This window comes from Lichenostomus cassidix, chromosome 4, assembly GCF_008360975.1.
Source record: "Lichenostomus cassidix isolate B80296 chromosome 4, HeHo_3.0, whole genome shotgun sequence".
NCBI lineage: Eukaryota > Metazoa > Chordata > Aves > Passeriformes > Meliphagidae > Lichenostomus > Lichenostomus cassidix.
In genome coordinates, this window is record NC_139484.1 from 59408866 (window position 1) to 59427964 (window position 19099).

At 45.2% G+C, this 19099-nt stretch overlaps 1 protein-coding gene across 2 annotated transcripts in view; it reads left to right on the plus strand.

Moving 5' to 3' along the window:
- The window catches only part of SMOX (spermine oxidase), a 49576-nt gene that overhangs the window by 13875 nt on the left and 16602 nt on the right, over window positions 1-19099 (plus strand). The window contains exons 1-3 of one of the 2 annotated variants that reach the window (XM_085059501.1): window positions 10033-10109; window positions 11668-11902; window positions 15743-15969. In XM_085059501.1, coding sequence (XP_084915627.1) covers window positions 11695-11902; window positions 15743-15969 — 435 coding nt within the window. In that variant the 5' untranslated portion in view covers window positions 10033-10109; window positions 11668-11694. Of the gene's footprint in view, window positions 1-10032; window positions 10110-11667; window positions 11903-15742; window positions 15970-19099 lie in introns of those variants that run through there. The other variant, XM_085059500.1, reaches the window with a different exon arrangement.

Genomic DNA, 19099 nt, shown 5'->3' on the forward strand with positions numbered 1-19099 from the left:
TAAATTTAGTTCCCACCTAAATACATTGAAATTGTGCTATATTTTGAGCAAGTTATGGGTAGGAGTGTCATTCTTTTACCCCAGTCACATGGGAAGGCTGTGGAAGAAGAGATAAATCACAAGTGTCCCAGTTCACAGTTTATACTGTTTACCATATGACAAATCTTCCTGCTCAGTGAAAAATCTCTTAGATCTAAAATACGTCTTTTTTTTCTTTCCTCAGCCTGTGGTATTTAATTCCTCTCTTTCTGAGCAACATTTTATCTCAATTTTGTGAAGCTGTTTGAAGCACTGTTTAATGGAGAGAATCAATACTAAAGTAAACTTCCCTTTGTTTTGATAAAATGTCTTGATTGTCACAGAGAAGAAACGTTTTGAGTTCAGGTGTGTCAGGAGAAATGAAAGGCACCTTGCAGCAGTGGTAATCCATCACTGGAGTGCATCCCATGGCTCTCCAGGCTCCACTTTGCCTGCAAGGCACTTAGGAACCTCAAAGCACAAGAAGTTGACTGGAGGATGTTTTCTGTTGGAATCTCCAGACAAAATTTCATCCTCTGGCTTTGTTTTGAAGTTTGCAACAAGATGGGAACAAAGGCGAAGGTGTCACTGTTGTGTTTTCATCTCTTTCCTCACCCATCCTTCTGTTTCTTGTCTTTGATTTTGTTTGACCTTTAAAGGTCCCTTGCAGTCCAGAATATTCCGTGATTCCATGATTCATGAGCTGTTTCTGCTCTCTTCTCCATTTTGCACTCAGGAGGAAAATCACTCAGTGGGGGGAATTGCTCCTGTTGCTTTACAGCAGGGATGTGGTCCTGCATAAAAGGTTTTCCACAGCAGTACTGATTTCCTTTGGCTATCTCCAGGTGACCTGAATGCAGGCAGTGTGTAGTGAGGAGAATGTCTTTGCTTTTGTACTGAAATATTGTCGTATGCAAACCCATGGGGAAAATCCCCATCTTCTTCAAGGGAAGCTTTTGGTGGGACCAGACAGCCAGTCTGCCAGCCATAACCCAGATTTCAAGATCTAAGGACTTGCTTCCCCACCTGAATTCCCCTGCCCTGGGCTCTGTGCTGCTCCAGGGACGTGTTTGTGCAGACAGCAGGATGGAGAAGGCTGTGTGAATCGCAGCATGCTGAGGCCAGCCCTGGGTACGTGTCTGCTGCCTCAGAGCTGGAACATGTGGTTTGTTTAATGCTCCAGCAAAGCACGAGCCCAGGGAAAGTCTCTTTGATACAGCTGCACCTGGAGAGACATATTTTTCCTGGAGTCACGTCTAGTCTGTTCCAGGCTGAAGTCGATCCAGTTACTGTGGGAGTAAATCCATGTGGTGTTTGGCTTTTCTAATTCTGGTTCTCTACCCGTAGTGTTGCTGTTGGATTTAATGATTTTCCCTGTGGCTTGAATGGTAAAGATGTGGTAACTGCTCGAGGATGGCTTAAAATCAAAGATTCAGTGTGGGTGTTGCTTTTAAAAAGAGAAGCAATAATGCTATTTCGAGAGCTGGGCTGCTATTTCAGGGCAGTTTGGTAGGTCTGAGAAGTGGTGAGAAAAAATAATTGCTTTTGGGCTATCGTGTCTCGTATGGTGTGTCCTGAAATGATCCTCATGTACACATTGAGTTGGACCCAGTGCTGAGCCTCTCTGCATGTGGATTTGTTCCCTGTGTCACCCTCCCAAGTACAGAGGATGGGAGGAGAAGAAAAGATTCCTGTTGAAACTTTGCTCCCAAAGTTTGCTGCAACGAATTTAAAACCCCAAACCACAGCAAATTCCCAAGTGTAATATGGACACCAGTGTTTATTTGACTGAGACACAATTGTGTTCTGAGTTGTGCAAACACAGGCATATTTCCTATTTAATTAAGGCTCGTTTTATGAATTAATTTTCCCAAACAATTGGAGAGAGAAGGAGGGTGGAAGAGATAAGATCTCAAGGTTGTGCAGACGGGATAGGGTACAGCTCTTTTTGGCAGCTGGAATATGACTTCTGCAGGAAACTTGTTTGCAGCATTGTTCTATCAATTATGCCAGTGTTTTTAGCTTATAACCTCTTTTTTCCCCTGTAGTTTACTGTATGTCTTTCCTTCCTTTTACAGTCCTGAAACACCAAGCTTTGCTTCTGCCAGGAGCTTAGGAGTGGCAGTTACCTCCCAATGCTCAGTGTGATTGAAGAGCTGGAAATAGGGATCAACCAGTGCTGGAAATAGGGGAAGATTCCCATCATGGGTCCATGGCTTGCCAGAGCCTGGCAAGCTTGCAAAGACACAGGAAAAAGCAGGCCAGTTTGGGACTGGTTGTTGCTTGTCCTGGTTAGTTCAATAACTCCAAGCTGTTCTGAGCTATCAACCCTTTGTCCCATCAGAGGCTGACAGAAACAAACTGCATCTTGATGCAGTGGTTTAGGTTCTGGCCAGCTGGCAGAGTTGATAGATCCCTGGTGGTCAGCAGGATTTGGAAACCAAAGGCACTGGAACTTTTGGCTAGATCATGAGTTCTTCACCAGGGTTAAGATGGGAATATCCTATTTACTGTAGCAGGTTGAGTACAACTGGTGTCCCCATTCTCTCCACCTGCTCCTGACACAGCAGGAGAGTACTCTGGCAGTGAAAGCTGTCTCTGTGATGGAGTACATGAATATTGTGGGATGCCTTCTGGGTAGGTGGGACCTTCTACCTATCTGCAGCTTTCCAAAACGAAGGGATGCTGATGTGCCAGCTACAGCACATGCTTCTTCTGTCTGCAGGGGATTTGCAGAGCAGTGGATTTACTGGATTTGCTCCTCTGTTGCCTAAGGAACATGCCAAAGCTGTGCTTTTTTGCTGCTGCTGTTTAACTCCTTTTATCTGTGTAATAATGCAGCCTCTGGCACATGGACAGTTCTGACCTTGCTGGATGTGTGGGCAGGAGCAGCTCCATAGCCCAGACTTCATTGTCAGCCCATTTCTCTGGGAATCGTTTGGGGAGGATGACCACCTCCAGTGGGAGCTTGTGACAGTGGAGAGAATCCTCTAGTCCTTTATTTTATGCCTCCACTGTAAATCAAGATGCTGTCCCACTCTGCAAGGTGTGTTCCAGGTAGCAGCTCCCATCCCAGCCCCTCAGAGCTGGCACAGCCTGCCACATTCTCACAGTACCCTTCAGCCAGAGGAACACAATTATTTTCATTTCTTTTCCCTCAGATGAGGAGGATTTGAAAAAGCACATAATGGTGCATTTTATCAGAGAGTTTTAAATGGTGTGATTCATCCCCTGTGTTCTTGGCGTGACGTTCCTTGGTTTATTTTTTTGGATATCCATGCTGTTCTGTCAGTGCCAAGCGCTGTATGGAAGTGCCCCGTGGCAGACAACCTGCTCTGCCCATATGTTCCCTTTAAAAAAAAAAAAAATCCCAGCTCATAATAGGAAGTCTTTATACTGCATGCCAAGACGCTTAGGGCTTGTTAAATATATTCTACTTGTCAACAACTACCCAATTTAAAAAGTAGCCTTGGTGTGAATCAGCTTTGAACAAGTTCATTTGACTCAAGGGATATTTGCAGGCATTAAAACAAGTTGGATCACAGTGGTAGAAATGTGCAGTGGTTTCCTGATCAAAAGCACCATCCAGTGACCCTATTTTTTTTTTGTTTTATTTTGTTTTAATCTACTTCAAACCTTCAAAAGTGCAGAGATTTTCCCAGCTGGTGATTTTGGAGGGTGGAGGAGGCTTATTGGGATGAGTGGTTTTGGGGGCAACTCAGTGTGTTGCTGGAAAAAGGAGGTGTCTGGTGCCTCCGGAGTAGCAAGAAATCTTACCCTGGAACTTGTTACACTATCTTTGCTGATTGAGAATTAATTATAAAATGTCAAATGTCATAGTTAAAGGTCTTTTCCAGTCTAAGTGGTTATATGAATGCTGTGGTTTATTCTCTGTCTCCCCCCAGTGTTTTTCCCGGATGATGGTGTTGTGAAAAGAGGCAAAAGGGATGACTGTCTTGGATCATACTTGCAAAAAAAATACTGTTTCTCAGAGCAATTGTTCTTGTTGAAGAACTCAAACATTTCTGCTTAGTTTTTTGGGCCAGCAGTGTAGGACCACAGAGTGGTGCTGTGGTGGGAGTCTGTATTCTGCATAAGGTCTGATGGCCTCAACTTTAATATCCAGCAGCTTTCATTCATAGCTAGTGGACTAGTTTACAGAGTTCATTACTTGTTTTGTGTGTATGGAAGAAGCACGGCTTCTTCCCAGCTTGGGAAGAGGAGACAATTTAGTATGACCCCTTCTCTGCCTCTCCTGAGATGAGGGGAAGGGATATTCCTGGAAATGAGGGGGTAAATGAAGTTAAGCCTTGCTAAGGTCAGCCTCTCAGAGTAGAGGAGACCTGAGTTTGGACAGGCAAAGGTTAATGCTCTGTTTCCCTGTCTGTTTTGGGATCTGTCCCAAAAGATGAAGAAGAGCACAGAGCCAGCCTGAAATTCGTTGCCTTCGAAAAACTGATGCTGAGGAGGTTTTGGGAGTGAGGCTGCAGATTTGGTGTGTGGGAAGAACGGGAAGCATTTTGGCACGCTGCTGTCCAAGAGTACACGTGGTGTGTCATTAATGCCTTTCCTTCCTTGATGTCTGATCCAGCTCTGCACTCCCTGTGTGTCAGTCAATGGGGTGGGTCAGTAATTTGTAAATGGAGCTGGTAGATGCTGATGTAAGATCAGCATTTTCAGTGCCTCAAGCCACGCTTGATGGCTTGGGTTTTTACAGGGATAAATTGTAGTGGATGGTAGCATTTATCTTCAGTTCTAACTTGTTTTTCTCTCACAGCCACCCCTGTAAATTCCAGCAGCTCTCTGGAAATCAAACCACTTCAGTTCAGGGTCTGCCTGTGGAAATACAAGGCAGGACACGAGTTATTTGTTGGTACAGCAACGCTGGCTTGTTTTTGTGAGTCTGGGTTCCTTGTACCACCATGGTGAGAAAGATGAGTGTGGTCATCTCTCCATCACCAGGGCTGGTGGGCAAAGCTAAGGCATGCAGAATAAATGGTGTGGGATGCAGCAGGGAGGGTGCTGCAGAGAGGATGGAGATGCTCCACTCAAAACCTGCTTGAGACCAGGCAGGACTGCTCAGTCAGGCTCACATGTCCCTATGGAGCATCTGCAAGGCTCCTCACTCTGGTCAGGCATGAAGAGGTGATGATGGGGGGTTGAAGTCTCAGTGATAGGAAAAGCAGGGATTTTGCATCTGTCTCCCTTGTTTCAAGTACTGGAAAAGAGCATTCAAGGGGACCATGCTGGTGATGGTCCTACTTGGAGCAACAGGTTGGAGTAGAGCCTCCCTGAGCAGCACTTCAGTTTCTGTGAGCTGTCAGAACAGATCTCCTCTGCACGTGCCTGGCAGCTGCAAAAGAGGGCAGCAGAACTGGTCTGGTGCTGCGTGACTCTTTCCAGCTACTGCATCCACCTGGCAAGCCTGTTCAGACTGAAATCCTGTCTGGGATGAAGCCTGAGTGTGAGGCTGACGAGGACATGCCACTCTGCAGGTGATTTCAGCCCAGCAGCTGGAGGTGAGCTGCCAGCATGTGCAGGTGTAACACGAGCTAACCTGATCCTGGTGGCGCTCATGCTGTCAGTGACACGAGTTTATGAGCTTGGGAAGGGCTCTGGTATGTACAGAGAAGGCTGTGGACCATCACCCTGCTCCTGCAGCTCTGCAGGTAGCTGAGTAGATAAGGTGTGTCTGCTTCCAGTGTAATAAAGCTCCCGTGGAGCTGCAGACACATCTGGCCCAGGCTGGTGTTTGCACAACGCCTATACAAAGGCAGTTTGGAACAGCAAGCTAATGTCACCCATGTCTGACTGACGTGGAGGACTTGAGTTCAATGAATAACACTCCTGCCTCCTCTTGAAGGGGTGTAAATGGTGATTTTGAAAAGGGTTGTGAGTTTGGCGTGCAGCCTGCTGGGTTAAAAAGGAAGGAGAATGGAAGAAGAGACACATCTTCCAGTTTGACATGTTTGCAGCGTGGAGAGCTTGGAAAGAGCATCTTGAAATAACAGGCAGTAAGGATTAATATGCTTGTGTCTGAGAAGGCTGATGAAAGGGGGAAGGAGGGAGAAGTTACAAAATGCTTGTTTGTTGTGCCAGGAGCTGTGCAGAACCACAGGAGGCACTGACAGGCAGTGCTGGAGCCAACCCAGAAATCCCTTCCACTTCAGTTTTCTATCTGCTCAGAGATATGATCTGTCCTGACCTGTGCTCAGGGAACAGCCTGAGTCTGAAACCTGGAAAGGTGTTAAAGCAGATAAAATTGCTCCAACCAGAATAATCCTTCCGAGCACTTCTCCCTCAGTTTAGGGAATAAGGTGCGTTAGAGATGATGATTGGCAATTTTGTTATTGCAGTTACTTAGGTGAAGGTTACTCACTACAACAGTGCACTTGCTCACTACGAGTAGTGCTGGGCTGTGTAATGAGTTAATGGCCTAACAATTGGAGTGTCTTTACATCTGCTGAATAAGTCACCTTTCTGTTTCTGCCATGGAGCTTTTGCATTTGGGCTCTGCTACCATAGCTTTCAGATAAACACTTTTCCTTACGCAGCTGATGAAATAATAGAGGTTATTATATCTATTGAAAAAAGGCTTTTGGAAACCTGGATCAAAAAGTTTGCTGGTATTATTATTGGGTTTTTTTCACTGTTTTCATCATGGTAGATTCCTGAGGTGCAGAGGCCACAAAATTTTGTTTTGCAGTTCAAACCTGGCCATCTCCATTGAATGGGCAGGATAATTCCCAGCACCACAGCCCTGTCTTCTGCTGAGACTGGAGTGTAAATATTTATGAGAGATTGGATCCTGAGTTGAAAGCTTCAACCAATATCCTCTCTGTCTTTAGAGAAAAGTATTTCAACAGCTGATTAGTGTCCTTGTTAAAATCAGATATTTTATTTTTGTTGTGAATTTCTCTAGCTTCTGCTCTTGGTTTCTCAATCTCACTTTGTCTCTGCTTAGATTGGATTAATTTGGTGTCACATTTTCTCTGTAAACACTTTCAGGCTGTGATGACAAACCTGCATTATAAACACATGTGTGTTCAGTGCCCCTTCATGTGTTGATAGTATTTTGAATAGCTGCACTTAAAATAATGAGAAAATAGTAGTGTGTTTATTTCTTCCATTTAGTCTTTCAGCTGACTCTTGTTGCTTTTATCTGAGTTCCTTTCAAACATGCAATATTGTTGCTTAGGTTTCTGATGAGGAGTGATGCTTAATTCTCATCAATTAAAAATCCACAGGGAGTAAACTGATTCTGGTAAATTTTTCTGCTGGTCTGTGTGGTCAGCAGGGAATTTGTTTGTGTTGATGATGCATTTCTCACTCTCCAGACTGGCTGTTAACACTTGTTAGTGTGAAGGCTGTCGTTTCAACACAATTTAAAAGCTCTCAGAAAGGTCAGGTGACTGTTTTAAACTGTCTGTAAGCTCCCTCTCAGCTTGGCCATCCTGAGACAGGAATGCCAGAGGTCAGCAGGATGGATTTTTCCTCCTCTCCATGCCCTGACAGGCTGTGGGCAGCAGATGCAAGCTGAACACCCGAAATGATGAAAGGGCTGAGATGGGTCCCATCAGGGTGACCAAGGATTTGCTCTGTGGAATGAATGCCAGGAGCTCATGGGTAAATGACAATCTGCTGTGCAATGCAGAGTCTGAAGGAAGGTCACTTTTTAAAGATTAACCAATCCTGGTGGAAAAACCCAAACCAACCCCAAAATCCCAACCAACCCCCAGCCAAGCCTGCCATGCACTCAAGCCTTGTTTTCAGAGCATTGCCTTGCCCAAGTCTTTGTGACACCACGGCTACAACAATACTACCACAGGAGTAGCTGGGTGAGCTAAGAATAGCAGATTTCCTTGAGAAATGCTTCTGTTTATTTTGGTTTTCTATTTTTAAATAGTGGGAGCCTTAGCGACCTTTTTCTGAAAGGTCCTAGAAGAATTGCCTGGTCAGAGAGTATTGTTGTAATAAGGAGAGCAGTTGTGAACTGCCATAATTCTCTGGCTTTTTCCTTGTGACCTGCAAGGTTTTGCTGGCAAAATAAAGGAAAAAAAAAATCATGAAGTTGTCACCTCTCTGAACTTTCATAGCTGAGATCAGTGGAGTTGAATGGATGGGGAGCTCAGAGGATTGAAGGGTACAAATGCCAGGAATGGAAACCCCTGATTCTGGGTTCGTAGAATGATACCCATCTTAGAAGATACATTTTTGCAAAGATTTGTCTGCTGGAAAACAGCAGTTATGTTCAGGGTTTGGTTGTTGGGTTTTTTTTTTTTTTTGGGGGGGGGCTGATTCTAAGGATTTTTTTAAAGTTTTTTGGGTTTTCTTGACTGAAGGAATTGGACAGGGGTGAGAAGGGATGAATGGAGGGTAGTTTCTCCTAAGGAATCAGGGGCAGAATGGTGATAGAGACTGAGCAAAGGGGGCAGGTCTGGAAGTAGAAGTGATTAAAATATCCTGAGTGAGATACTGACATTCACAAGAGCTAAGAGGATCGAAGCTGAGAGGATCAAAATTGTATATTTAAGACAAAAGGAAGATTTGTATTTGGATATATTCTTATTGTGGGTAGCCAGTGTCTGTTGGCTGTTTGACAGAAAGGCTGTAAACAAGACGAAGCAGGGGAATTTTACTTTCAGTGAAGCTGTGATTTAGTGCTACCCTTGCTCTTAGATGGACACAAAGTAAAATTACAGTCTGAGAGAGATTCATAGTGCAACAGCCAACACACTTCTTTCCCTGTGATTAAAAGAGAAAAGAAAAAATAAAAGAAAAAAAGAAACAACCCTTTTTGGCAATCAAGAAGAAGTAAAAAGCCAAACTATCTTTTGTGTGAGAGGACCTGGTAATATCCACTGGCTCGAGCCCTGACTGGTGGCTTGGCAAGTGCTGAAGGGAGAGCACTGCACACAATGGGCTGTATTTTATGTGCTTGTCTCACTCATCAGCCTACCAGAGGGAATAATTGATACTGAAATAAAGTGTAGAGGGGCTTCCTACATTTATATCACCTGTTCATTTCACAATGAAATGTGGTCCTGGTTGGAAAGCTCAAGCTTTAGCTAAAATTTAATTGCCTTTCCCTGCTGATCATACGGTAAAGGTTGTTGGCTAATTAAGGGTGGTTTCCAAATTAGGGTTTTGTACACACAAAATACCCTGTTACTTTCTCATCTGTCTAGACAGGTCACCTAATCCAGTATTAAAATGCTGAAACAGGAGGGAAAAACATTTTTTTGGAGCTTTCATGTGAAGAATTCACAGAAGCTCGCCAAAGCCAGGATTAGGAAAGCTGTGCTTAAAGAACTGAGCTAAACCCCTTCAATTTCTACTGGACGTAGATGGCAGAAAAGATGTTCCTTTACTGTGGCAATGAAAACATGGATCAAAGTGTTATCTGGAGAATGAGAAGTGGAGAAGGTTTTAGAATGTCTGTGGGAGGAGTTCTCCCCATCTGTTCTGCCCTTGTGAGACTCCACCTGCAGAGCTGCTCCAGCTCTGGGACCCCAAGAGCAGAAGGATGTGGAGCTGCTGGAACAAGTGCAGAGGAGGCCACAGAGATGCTCAAAGGGCAGGAGCCCCTCTGAAGCCGGGCTGGGAGAGCTGGGAATATTCACCTGGAGAAGGGAAGGATCCAGGGAGAGCTCAGAGCCCCTGGCAGGCCCTAAATGGGGCTCACAAAAAAGAGGGAGAGAGACTTTTTTGATAGGACAAAGAGGGAACAGTTTTAAACTAAAGAGAGCTTTAGATTGGATATTAGGATGAAGGTCTTACCTGTGACGGTGCTAAAGCCCTGGCACACGTTACCCAGAGAAGCTGTGGCTGCCACATCCCTGGGAGTGTCCAAGGCTGGGTTGGATGGAGCTTGGAGCAGCCTGGGCTAGTGGATGGTGTCCCTGCCCATGGCAGGGGTGTGGAATGGGATGAGCTTGGAAGTGCCATCCATCAGGATTCTGTGCTGTACATTCTGTTGGGCTGAAGCCGTTGGATCCTGCTGCAGTGGCAGTTGAACTGATGCAGGGCCAGTTGGGACAAACTGCAGTGGCAGCATCACAGTTTGCACACTGTGCAAATCCCTCTTGCAGGTGAGTCGACAGAAGGGTGGATTGAGCTGAAGCTGTTCCAGTTGAAACTAAACATTTTCAAAACAGTTGTCGGAGCTCCAGTGGGACCACTCTCCTCTTCATACCATTCCCCAAATCGTTGCTGACTGCAGTCTGGTGTCAGCTTCCTTACAGAGTGGATATTGCTTGATGAACACACATAAATTCTATGAAATCTTGGAGAAAAAGGGACTCTGCAAATGCAACTGCTGTTACTTTGTGCTTCATTAGTTCCTGTATACTGTATACATTACAGTGTACAATCAGCAGTGTTTTAAGTTGACCATTCTGGTGATGGAAGAGAGGAATAGGAATCTTTGTCAGAGGCCAAATGTTGGGTGAATTGAGGAAGGACTCAGAATGGATATCCAGCAGCTTGGCAACAAGTAGAGGCAGCACACTTCTAGCTCCTTGGGTATCTCTGTTTTCTGTGTTTAGGGACGGAAAGGGGCGATGCTCGGAATTGTGTGTGTGCTTTATCCAAATCATTGGGCACCAGCTGATTCCAGGGGTGATGAATCCTGGGCAAGTTCATCCTTTGCAAGTTGGAACTGATGTCAGCTCAGGTCTGAAGGGGTAGGAATCTCTGAACCCTGTTTTTTATGCTCTGGAGGGCAGGTGTGAACCACCACAATCAAGTAAGAACACAGTGCATAAAGACATCCTGCACTGGTCATCCCTGACCATCACTGGTCATCCCTGATCAGGGTTTAACCTTAACCATAGGCTCAGGCTACTGAGTCCTGCCTGGTAAAGTGGTGTGATGAGACCTGAGAACTAAGGGTAGATAGCAGTAAAAAGATGGTTTCTAGGAGTTTGCAAAGGAAAACGGTCCTGCTTGGAGGAGCAGTTGGATATATTGGGTAGGTGGAGGTAGATTTGAACTAGTCAGGACTGGTGTGGGTTTGAACCTCTCCTCATCTAAGCCTGAGGCTGGCCCTGGTGTAGCAGGACAATGTTGGATCCAGGAGCTGCATTTTGTGAAATTATGGACTGGCCCTTGTTGACTTTCATAATTTGAAACATTTTCCTGTCTGTCCCATTTCTGTAATGGTCTGTTTGAGATCCAATCTCCTTCCTTTGAGCTAAATCCTCCTTAACTCATGCTCTACTTAGTGGATCTGAAATTTAGGCTTTGTGGTTGCCACAGGGGCAAAGTGGAGCCTCCTCACTGGGTTCTGGAGCTTGTCAGCACTGGGGACGTGGTTCTCTTGCTTTTTAAAGTCTTGACCACAAAATGATCACTTTTGGACGTTATATAAAAAGATGGGAGTTGGAAAGTCCTTTGACTTGTTTCAAATAGTATACATGGCATAAAAGGGTGGAGATTTCTGGAGTTCTCTCTGCTCCAGGCTAAAAAGTTGTTTTGCATCCCAGTTTGACCTCAGTTATCCTTTCTTTGCATCCCATGTTGAAGGCTGGGTCTAATTCCCCAAGTTTTTCTTTTCCACTGGACTTCTTCACTTTCAGTTCTTTTAACTGCAGAGGATAAACTGAATCTGAGAGCTCCCTGAACACACCTGTCTGCTTCCTCCCACAGGTTCCTTAGAAAGAGAGCTTGGACGGCATGCAAAGTTGTGAAATATCTGCAGACAGCACGGATGATCCTCTTAGTAGTGGCCTACGGAGAAAGCGACAGCCTCGAATAGTCGTGATCGGTGCTGGGCTCGCGGGCCTGTCGGCAGCCAAGGCGCTCCTGGAAAGCGGATTCACGGATGTAACTGTCCTCGAGGCGACCGACCGCATCGGGGGCCGCGTGCAGAGCGTCCAGCTCGGTGAGAGCAGCGCCTGGACGGGGGGGGAGATGGGCTGTGTGTGCCCAGGAGGTTGAATTAACCTTGGAAATGGGGATGTGTGCCTGTGTGAAATCGTTCGAGGTGTGGCACTGTCAGGAATACAAATATATAAATTCTTGGGGTGGGTGGGTGATTTTGTGCTGTCTCCTGCCACAGTTCTGATGCAGGGCTGCTCCAAAGCTGTGTTTCCATGAAATAAAAGATCTGGGTGATTATTTTTGCTCTCACAGGAAGAGCTCTGTGGAACAGGTCTGTGATTGAGTAACTGTGCACTGACGGTTTCCACCCAGGTTTTCCAGCTTGACTCTTTCCCAGGAGCAGGCAGTAAATCTCCAGGCTGTGGAAGGGCTGTTTCTCAGGGCTCAGAGCCCTTGGAAAGGGGAAACCCCGAGCTGTTCTGCTTCACAAACAGCCCCATTCATTTCCCTAGAACTAGTTTATTATATAGGGCGCTACCCACTGGGAAATCAGGCTGCTGGAAAAACCTCTTCAATGTATCCCTTCATCCTGATTTGCAGCTTTCCAACTTCTGCAGCCTCCTTTCTCAGTGTGTAATAAAGGTGGAGACTCTGGGTATTTGAATCCCAGGTCAATTTAAAAATCTCTACATGCAAAACTCCTGGAACAAACATTGCCCTTTGCAGCACAGGAGTCAATGAAGTTTTCCCTGGTATCTAGAGGGATGCTGTCTGGTCTCTTCTCTGCAGGAGGCATAAAGCTCTCTGCTTTTGCTGAATTGCTTTCCTGATTTTAGTTAACTAATTCTGTTTCTGATCCCACTCTGGATATTACCTTTGGCCTCTTGCTGCCCTGCTTTCTTTTTATTTCTTAGGTGCTTACCTCACTTGCTGTGTTTTACTCTATAAACTCCCCTCAGTAAATAAACAGCAGTCTCCTGTGAACTTGCAGAAGGGAAATCAATGGAAAGGCAGTCGGAAAAAATCTAATCTCCAGGGGTTTGAGCAGGGCACTTTACATTCTGCTGAGACTTGGCATGGAGGTTAGGATGGGAAGTGTGTCCTTTACTCACAATCCGCTGTATTAAAAATATCCTGGATCATGCCTGTGAGAGGAGGGAAGTGTGAAAGAGTTGAAATCTTCAGGGAGCAATAGATCACTCTGCCCGTGCACCTGTGAAATACTTTTGGTGTTTTAGTATTGAGACTGATTCTCTTATCTTTGCCCACCTTCCTCTGTAACTCACATCTTTGTCTTTGCTGGGAATCCACCTCCTGCTCATTAACACCTCTTAATTAGCAGGAGATGAGAGCAGGCATTTCAGTCTGGAGGAGGTCTCAGAGTTTGTAGATGTCACTGTTGTTTGCAGAGCAGAGGCATGCAAAACCTTAATCTTTTGATAATTTCTTAAAACTACAAATTGTCTTTTCTTATCTCCTGCAAGCTCTGAGGGTTGCCCTATGTGGGTGTGAGCTGCAGTTCTCTCCCAAGGTGTGTCTGTGTTCTGGCTCTGGCCTCTCCCCTGTCTGCACACTTGACAAAAGATCTAATTCAAATCTTCAGGAGCTACTAATTAGGAAGAAATCCTTCCCTCTGAGGGTGGGGAGGCCCTGGCACAGGTTGCCCAGAGAAGCTGTGGCTGCCCCTGGATCCCTGGAAGTGTCCAAGGCCAGGTTGGATGGAGCTTGGAGCAACTTGGGATAGTGGAAGGTGTCCCTGCCCATGGCAAGGGGGTTGGATTTAGATGATCTTTGAGGTTCCTTCCAACCCCCAAACCATTCTGTGATATGGTGACACCTTCTCAAGGTTTTATCCAAATCCTTCCCCTCTCACTGAGCTGTGTCTTGTAGGGATCAGTATTTTACCTCAAGTGCACACATTATATTGCTACTCAGCACAGGGGAATAATTTGGATGTTCAGAGGTTTGGTGCATCTTTTCTAGCACAGGTGAGGCAGTGTTTGTGCATTGTGTGTTTCTTGCACATGACCTGTAACATCTGTATCCACTGCATTTATTTCACAGCAGAATACTCAAAAAATATCTGGGGCTGCAAAAGAAAATATAAACGTTGCCATCTCTGTCCAGGAGGCTTCATGCACAATCTGTTTCTCTGGTTTTTTGGTTTTTTTTTTTGTTGTATTGGATGATTCATTCCAAACAGATTAATATTGAACCTAAAATCCTTTAAGGCCATGAAAGTAAATTGGCTGTCTCTCTTTAAAAGGATCGTATTTAATTTTACACTTTAAAATAATTCATCATGTAACTTACACCTGGTAAGAAGTGGCTTATCTGTTTGGTAGTGGTGATAGTGAGCTTAAATATTACAGGCCAGAATGAGTTTTTTATGTAGTGGTATTTGATTATGTTCCACACAGCTACTGAAAACAGGAGAACTTGGAACACATCATCATCATCATCATCATTGCCCAGCACTAAGACAGCAGCAGGGCCTGCTGGAAAATAGTTTTCTTTCAAAGATCAGGTGTCTCCAGCAGGTTTGTTGTGCAGCAGACAGCAAGCTCCTGCACTCTAGCAGGAGGCAGCATTCCTATTGCTGCTTGGCATGGGATGAGTTGCAGGAGAATTGCATTAACCAGGGCACTGCCACGTGCAATATTGATGAGCTCTCCACCTTTGCCTGCCAGTGTTCAGTCATTTCCACCTGGCTGGGTGCTCTGGGATGTGTTGGAGTCTGTGGCACCTGAAGGATTCACATTTGTGTGTTGGTGCTGCTCTCTGAAGCGCAGGCTGTGGTGTAGAAACCTTGTGCTGTGTTGCAGATTTTGAAAGGCAGGCAGCACGGATCTCAGAGACAACGGGGCTACTTGGAAAATGAGATCCATGGAGCTTCCCTCAGAGGCAGATCTCAGCCAGGGAGCAGCATTCCCTGGAGCATTAACCCATTAAACCTGACTGCAGCACAGCTCAGTGCTGCAGTGCCACTCTGTCTGAGCATACATTTACATGTTAAGCAGCAAATGATAGCTGGGAACTGCACCATCCTTTCTTCATCAGGCAGCATCCTATTAACTATCCTGCTTAATCAGGCATTCCCACACCGCTGCAGGGATGCTGGGAGATGCCCAGCTCTGTCAGACTTCAAACCTGCTTTGGACTTTGGAGAATCTGTCAAAATGTGGGGGGAAGACACAGCAGAAGCTTATTTTTACCACCTCCTTTCAGCTGTTGAGCATCTGCCTGTGCTCTCAGCCCAGTATGGCAGTGCTGGATTGTGGGGGACAAATCCCTGCTGGAAATCCCAATAGTTGTAAGAAAGGGGCAGAGTGGTACTGACCAAACTCTTTGTGGTTTTTAGGCAGAGAAAACTGGTGATGAAAACAAAATGCTTTTGGTGTTCAGCCTGACAGTGCACCCTTTTAAAGAGCCTCATATAAATCTCCGAAGGCATAAATAATAAAATACAACCTATTTACTCATTTGGGGAATGGAAATGCAGCTTTATTGCAGTTAGCCTGAGGTGTATTTGTAAATAACAATAATTTTTAGTCACGAGATAAGGTTCAGTATTCAGGCCAACGATGCTATTTAAATTTTCCTGCATCTCCATGCTGGCAACAACCATGGTAAGAACTGGGAACTGAGAAGGGCTGAATTTCACCTTAAGTATCAGAGGTGTGTCAATGTGATGGATCCCTATTGCAACATCCTATCCTTCTGGCAGTATCCAAACCTGTATCCCAGAGGAGCAGTTTGAAGAATGTGTCTAACAGAGAAAATTCAACTCAAGGGATGTTCAAACACGTGTTGTCCTTGGGCAATTCTGCTTTTGCACATGCATGTTTTATTCAGGAAAACAGGCTTCCGTAACCAGTTTGCTTGGCTTCCTCTCCTGCAGGGCATGCCACTTTTGAACTGGGAGCTACGTGGATTCATGGTTCACATGGAAACCCAGTCTATCATCTAGCAGAAGACAATGGTTTGCTTGAAGAGACCACTGACAGCGAGAGGAGCGTTGGGCGGATCAGTCTTTACTCCAAGAATGGGGTGGCTTATCACCTCACCAACAACGGGCAGCGGATCCCGAAAGATGTGGTTGAAGAATTCAGTGATTTATACAACGAGGTTGGTGTTCGGCTGCTTTGGCAGGGGCTAGATTTGCCTTGAATATTGAGACCCCCTTGGCAGTTAGAACATTCCAGGACAAAGGTAGAAAAACGGTGATGTCTGTAATTTTGTTGCAAAAAAAAAAATCAACACTTACACTAAGTTTTATCTCACCCACTTCACTGTACCCGCCTTGTCCCTGGTGTGGGAATTAGCTCTCTGTGCTGAGGAAGGGCAATCTTTCTGCATTTGTCATCAGTTTAATCACTTCCAGCAACTATTTCTGGGGGGAGGTCCAGTCATTTGCTGGAGAAAGTTGCTACTTAATTAAAAGAGTAGAGGAGGGATCAAATTGCTAAACAAAGTAGAAGGCAAACCTTAGCAACAACCAGCTAAATATTGTATTCCTGTGACTTTTTATTGGTTATAAATACCCTTTGTTGGTTATAAATACCATAGAGTGCTGTATGGTGTGCCAAAGTCAGTGCAGTGTCATAGGAATTTTAAGTTTTCTTGCATCAGAAGGAAAGGAACATCTTTTCTGGGAGATTCAGACCAGCATGGACTTCAGTTGAAGGTCATTTTAACTCTTTTGCTTGCCAAAATTAATTATAATTATCCCCCATGCTTTTTTAATGTCGCTTATGAAGTACATTTAGAGGGGTCTGTGCAGACTGTCTTGCCCTCCAGGTAATGTGATCTCTCAGTTATATAAATGGAACAAAACATGAGTATTTTCATCAGCTGTAGCCAAGACTGAAACCTTCAGATTTTCATCTGAGAGTGAAGTTCAGTATTTGACTCTTGGCTGAACACTCACTAGATTCAGGTTACTCTTGCATACTTGATTTAAAAATATGTCTGGGAGTATTAGAAAAATTACTGTAGCCTGTAAAGAATTATCAAGAATTGGGTGGGGAGGAGAAAAGGGGATTTTTCTTTCATTTGAAAACATTTTTGGCATTGTCCTGTGTCTCTGAACTGGAATTGGTGATGGGATGGCACACAGTCATTTCAGTTTTAGAGAGGAGGAGTAGGAATTCCAAAGAAACCTCATTGTGGGAAGGATTTATCAACCTGTGGACAACATCTTGGACAATGCAGGTGGATATAATTCATCTGAATGATTTTTCATGTCACTGGATAAAAAAAAGAATGAAGATTTTTCCAGGCAGGAAAAAAAGACGGGTGAGATGTGTGCGGAAGAAGATTAACAGCAACTGGGACAAGAAAGAGTAAATGGAAATACTGCAGTGAGCAGCATTATTTATGTAAATGGAACACTGCCAAACTGCATGCAGGGCTTGGTGATCATCCTGTCTGGAAGATGATAGGAAAATCTCCAGCAAAGGGAGGGCAGACTCCAAAATGAGAAGGGAATACGAAGATGAGAGCCTCTTAGCTTTGAGATAAACCCGGTAAGATAAAGGCTATAACAAGGTACCAGTGTTTTAGAAATGATTAATTTGGTAAATCTACCCTTTCTTTTAAAGGGGAGAGAGAGGGGCAGCCAGTGACATGAGAGAACAGCACATTAAAAGTTAATCTTCTTTACACAACACCTAATTAGCTTATCATTGCCACAGGATATCTTTATCGCTAGGAGACAGAAAAGGCTTTCACATTTATGGCTTGTAAAAATGTCTGCAGCCACTCGTGGCGATAAAAAATATGTAAGGGACAGCTGGAGCCAAGCAGGGGACATCAGCCAGCCCCTTAATTGCTCTTGCTGGGAGGGGCTTTCTCTGCCTTCCTCCAAAGCCTGCTGGAATTTTTTGCAGGAGCAGCTCATGGTTTTGTTGAGCTGCTTGTCCCAACCTCTTTGGGGTGTCAGGCTGGAGGATCTGCAGTGATTTAAGACATTTGGCTGTGGTTTATTCCCTGCTCTGTGTGGGAAAAGTGGGAATTGAGGTGAGCTGTGTGATCTGAAAATACCCAGTTAAAGTGACTGCAGGAAATACAGGTGCCCTGGAGGGAGGGCAGCCAGGACCATGTGCAGCAGGAGTGTGGCTCTGGGGACATTTTCTTCTGGCATAAAGTGCAGAGGGCATTTCACACATGCTGAGTCTGGCAGGGGTGTTTCTGGTTTGTGTTTTGTCATGTTCTCCACTTCCCCAGCATTACTGTGAGGGTGCTGAGGCCCTGGCACAGGCTGCCCAGAGAAGCTGTGGCTGCCCCTGGATTCCTGGAAGTGTCCAAGGCCAGGTTGGACAGGGCTTGGAGCAACTTGGGATAGTGGAAGGTGTCCTTACCCATGGCAGGAGGGTTGGAACAATACACTTCCCTTTCCAACCCAAACTATGCTGTGATTCTGTGGGGTTTGGTTTTTTTTTTTTTTTTTTGGTATATTCATTAGAGGTTATTTCTTTTTTTTTTCCCCCCAAAAGTTCTGTTGCTTTGACTGGTGCTAAAATGAATGCTGGGGAGGAACAGCAGGAATTTTCAGTTCTGCATCTCTGGGTTGTTTTTTTTTTTTGGGAGGCAGGTTTTTTGAGTGGTTTTGTTAAAGCATCTTGAAGTTGTCCAGGATAGAAAACCATCTGACAGATCACTAAATGCTGGAGGTCAGGGCCCTCACTTGTCTCATAGGAGCTCCCATGCCCTTCTCAGGTTATTATTAGCAATCCCACCATCATATCAGCTCATCCCTTTAGAAGGGGCTGGGATAGCAAAGCTGTGACACACCCTGCCCTGAGCTGAAAACAAAGAACACCCTACAAAGCCAGCAGCCCCGTGATGGATGCAAAGCCTAATCAGGGGTGTAGGACTGGCATGAACAGTGGAAAATGTATTCCTGAATGAGCAGGGCTAAATTTGTCACCATTCCAAAGGCTTGCCCTCTGTGCACAGCCGGCTCGCTCCCCACGCACTCACACCCTGCCTGGCTTTCCCTGCAGCTGCTGCTGGGGCTCCAACCTGTGCCTTCAGCTCTGCTTCTCCATCTGGATCCCTCTAGCCCTGGTTGTCTTGTCATCTGGACACCAAATTCTAGGGAGTGCCAAGTGCAGGGGGTCTCCCTTGAGTGTTTCACTAGGGTATATGGAGGCTCTGAAGCTGAACTGTGGCAAGGTGAGGTCTCTTTGTGCTGAATTTTCCTGGAGTGAAGGGCAAAGCACCCCTGCACCTCCAGAGCTTTGCTTCACTAATT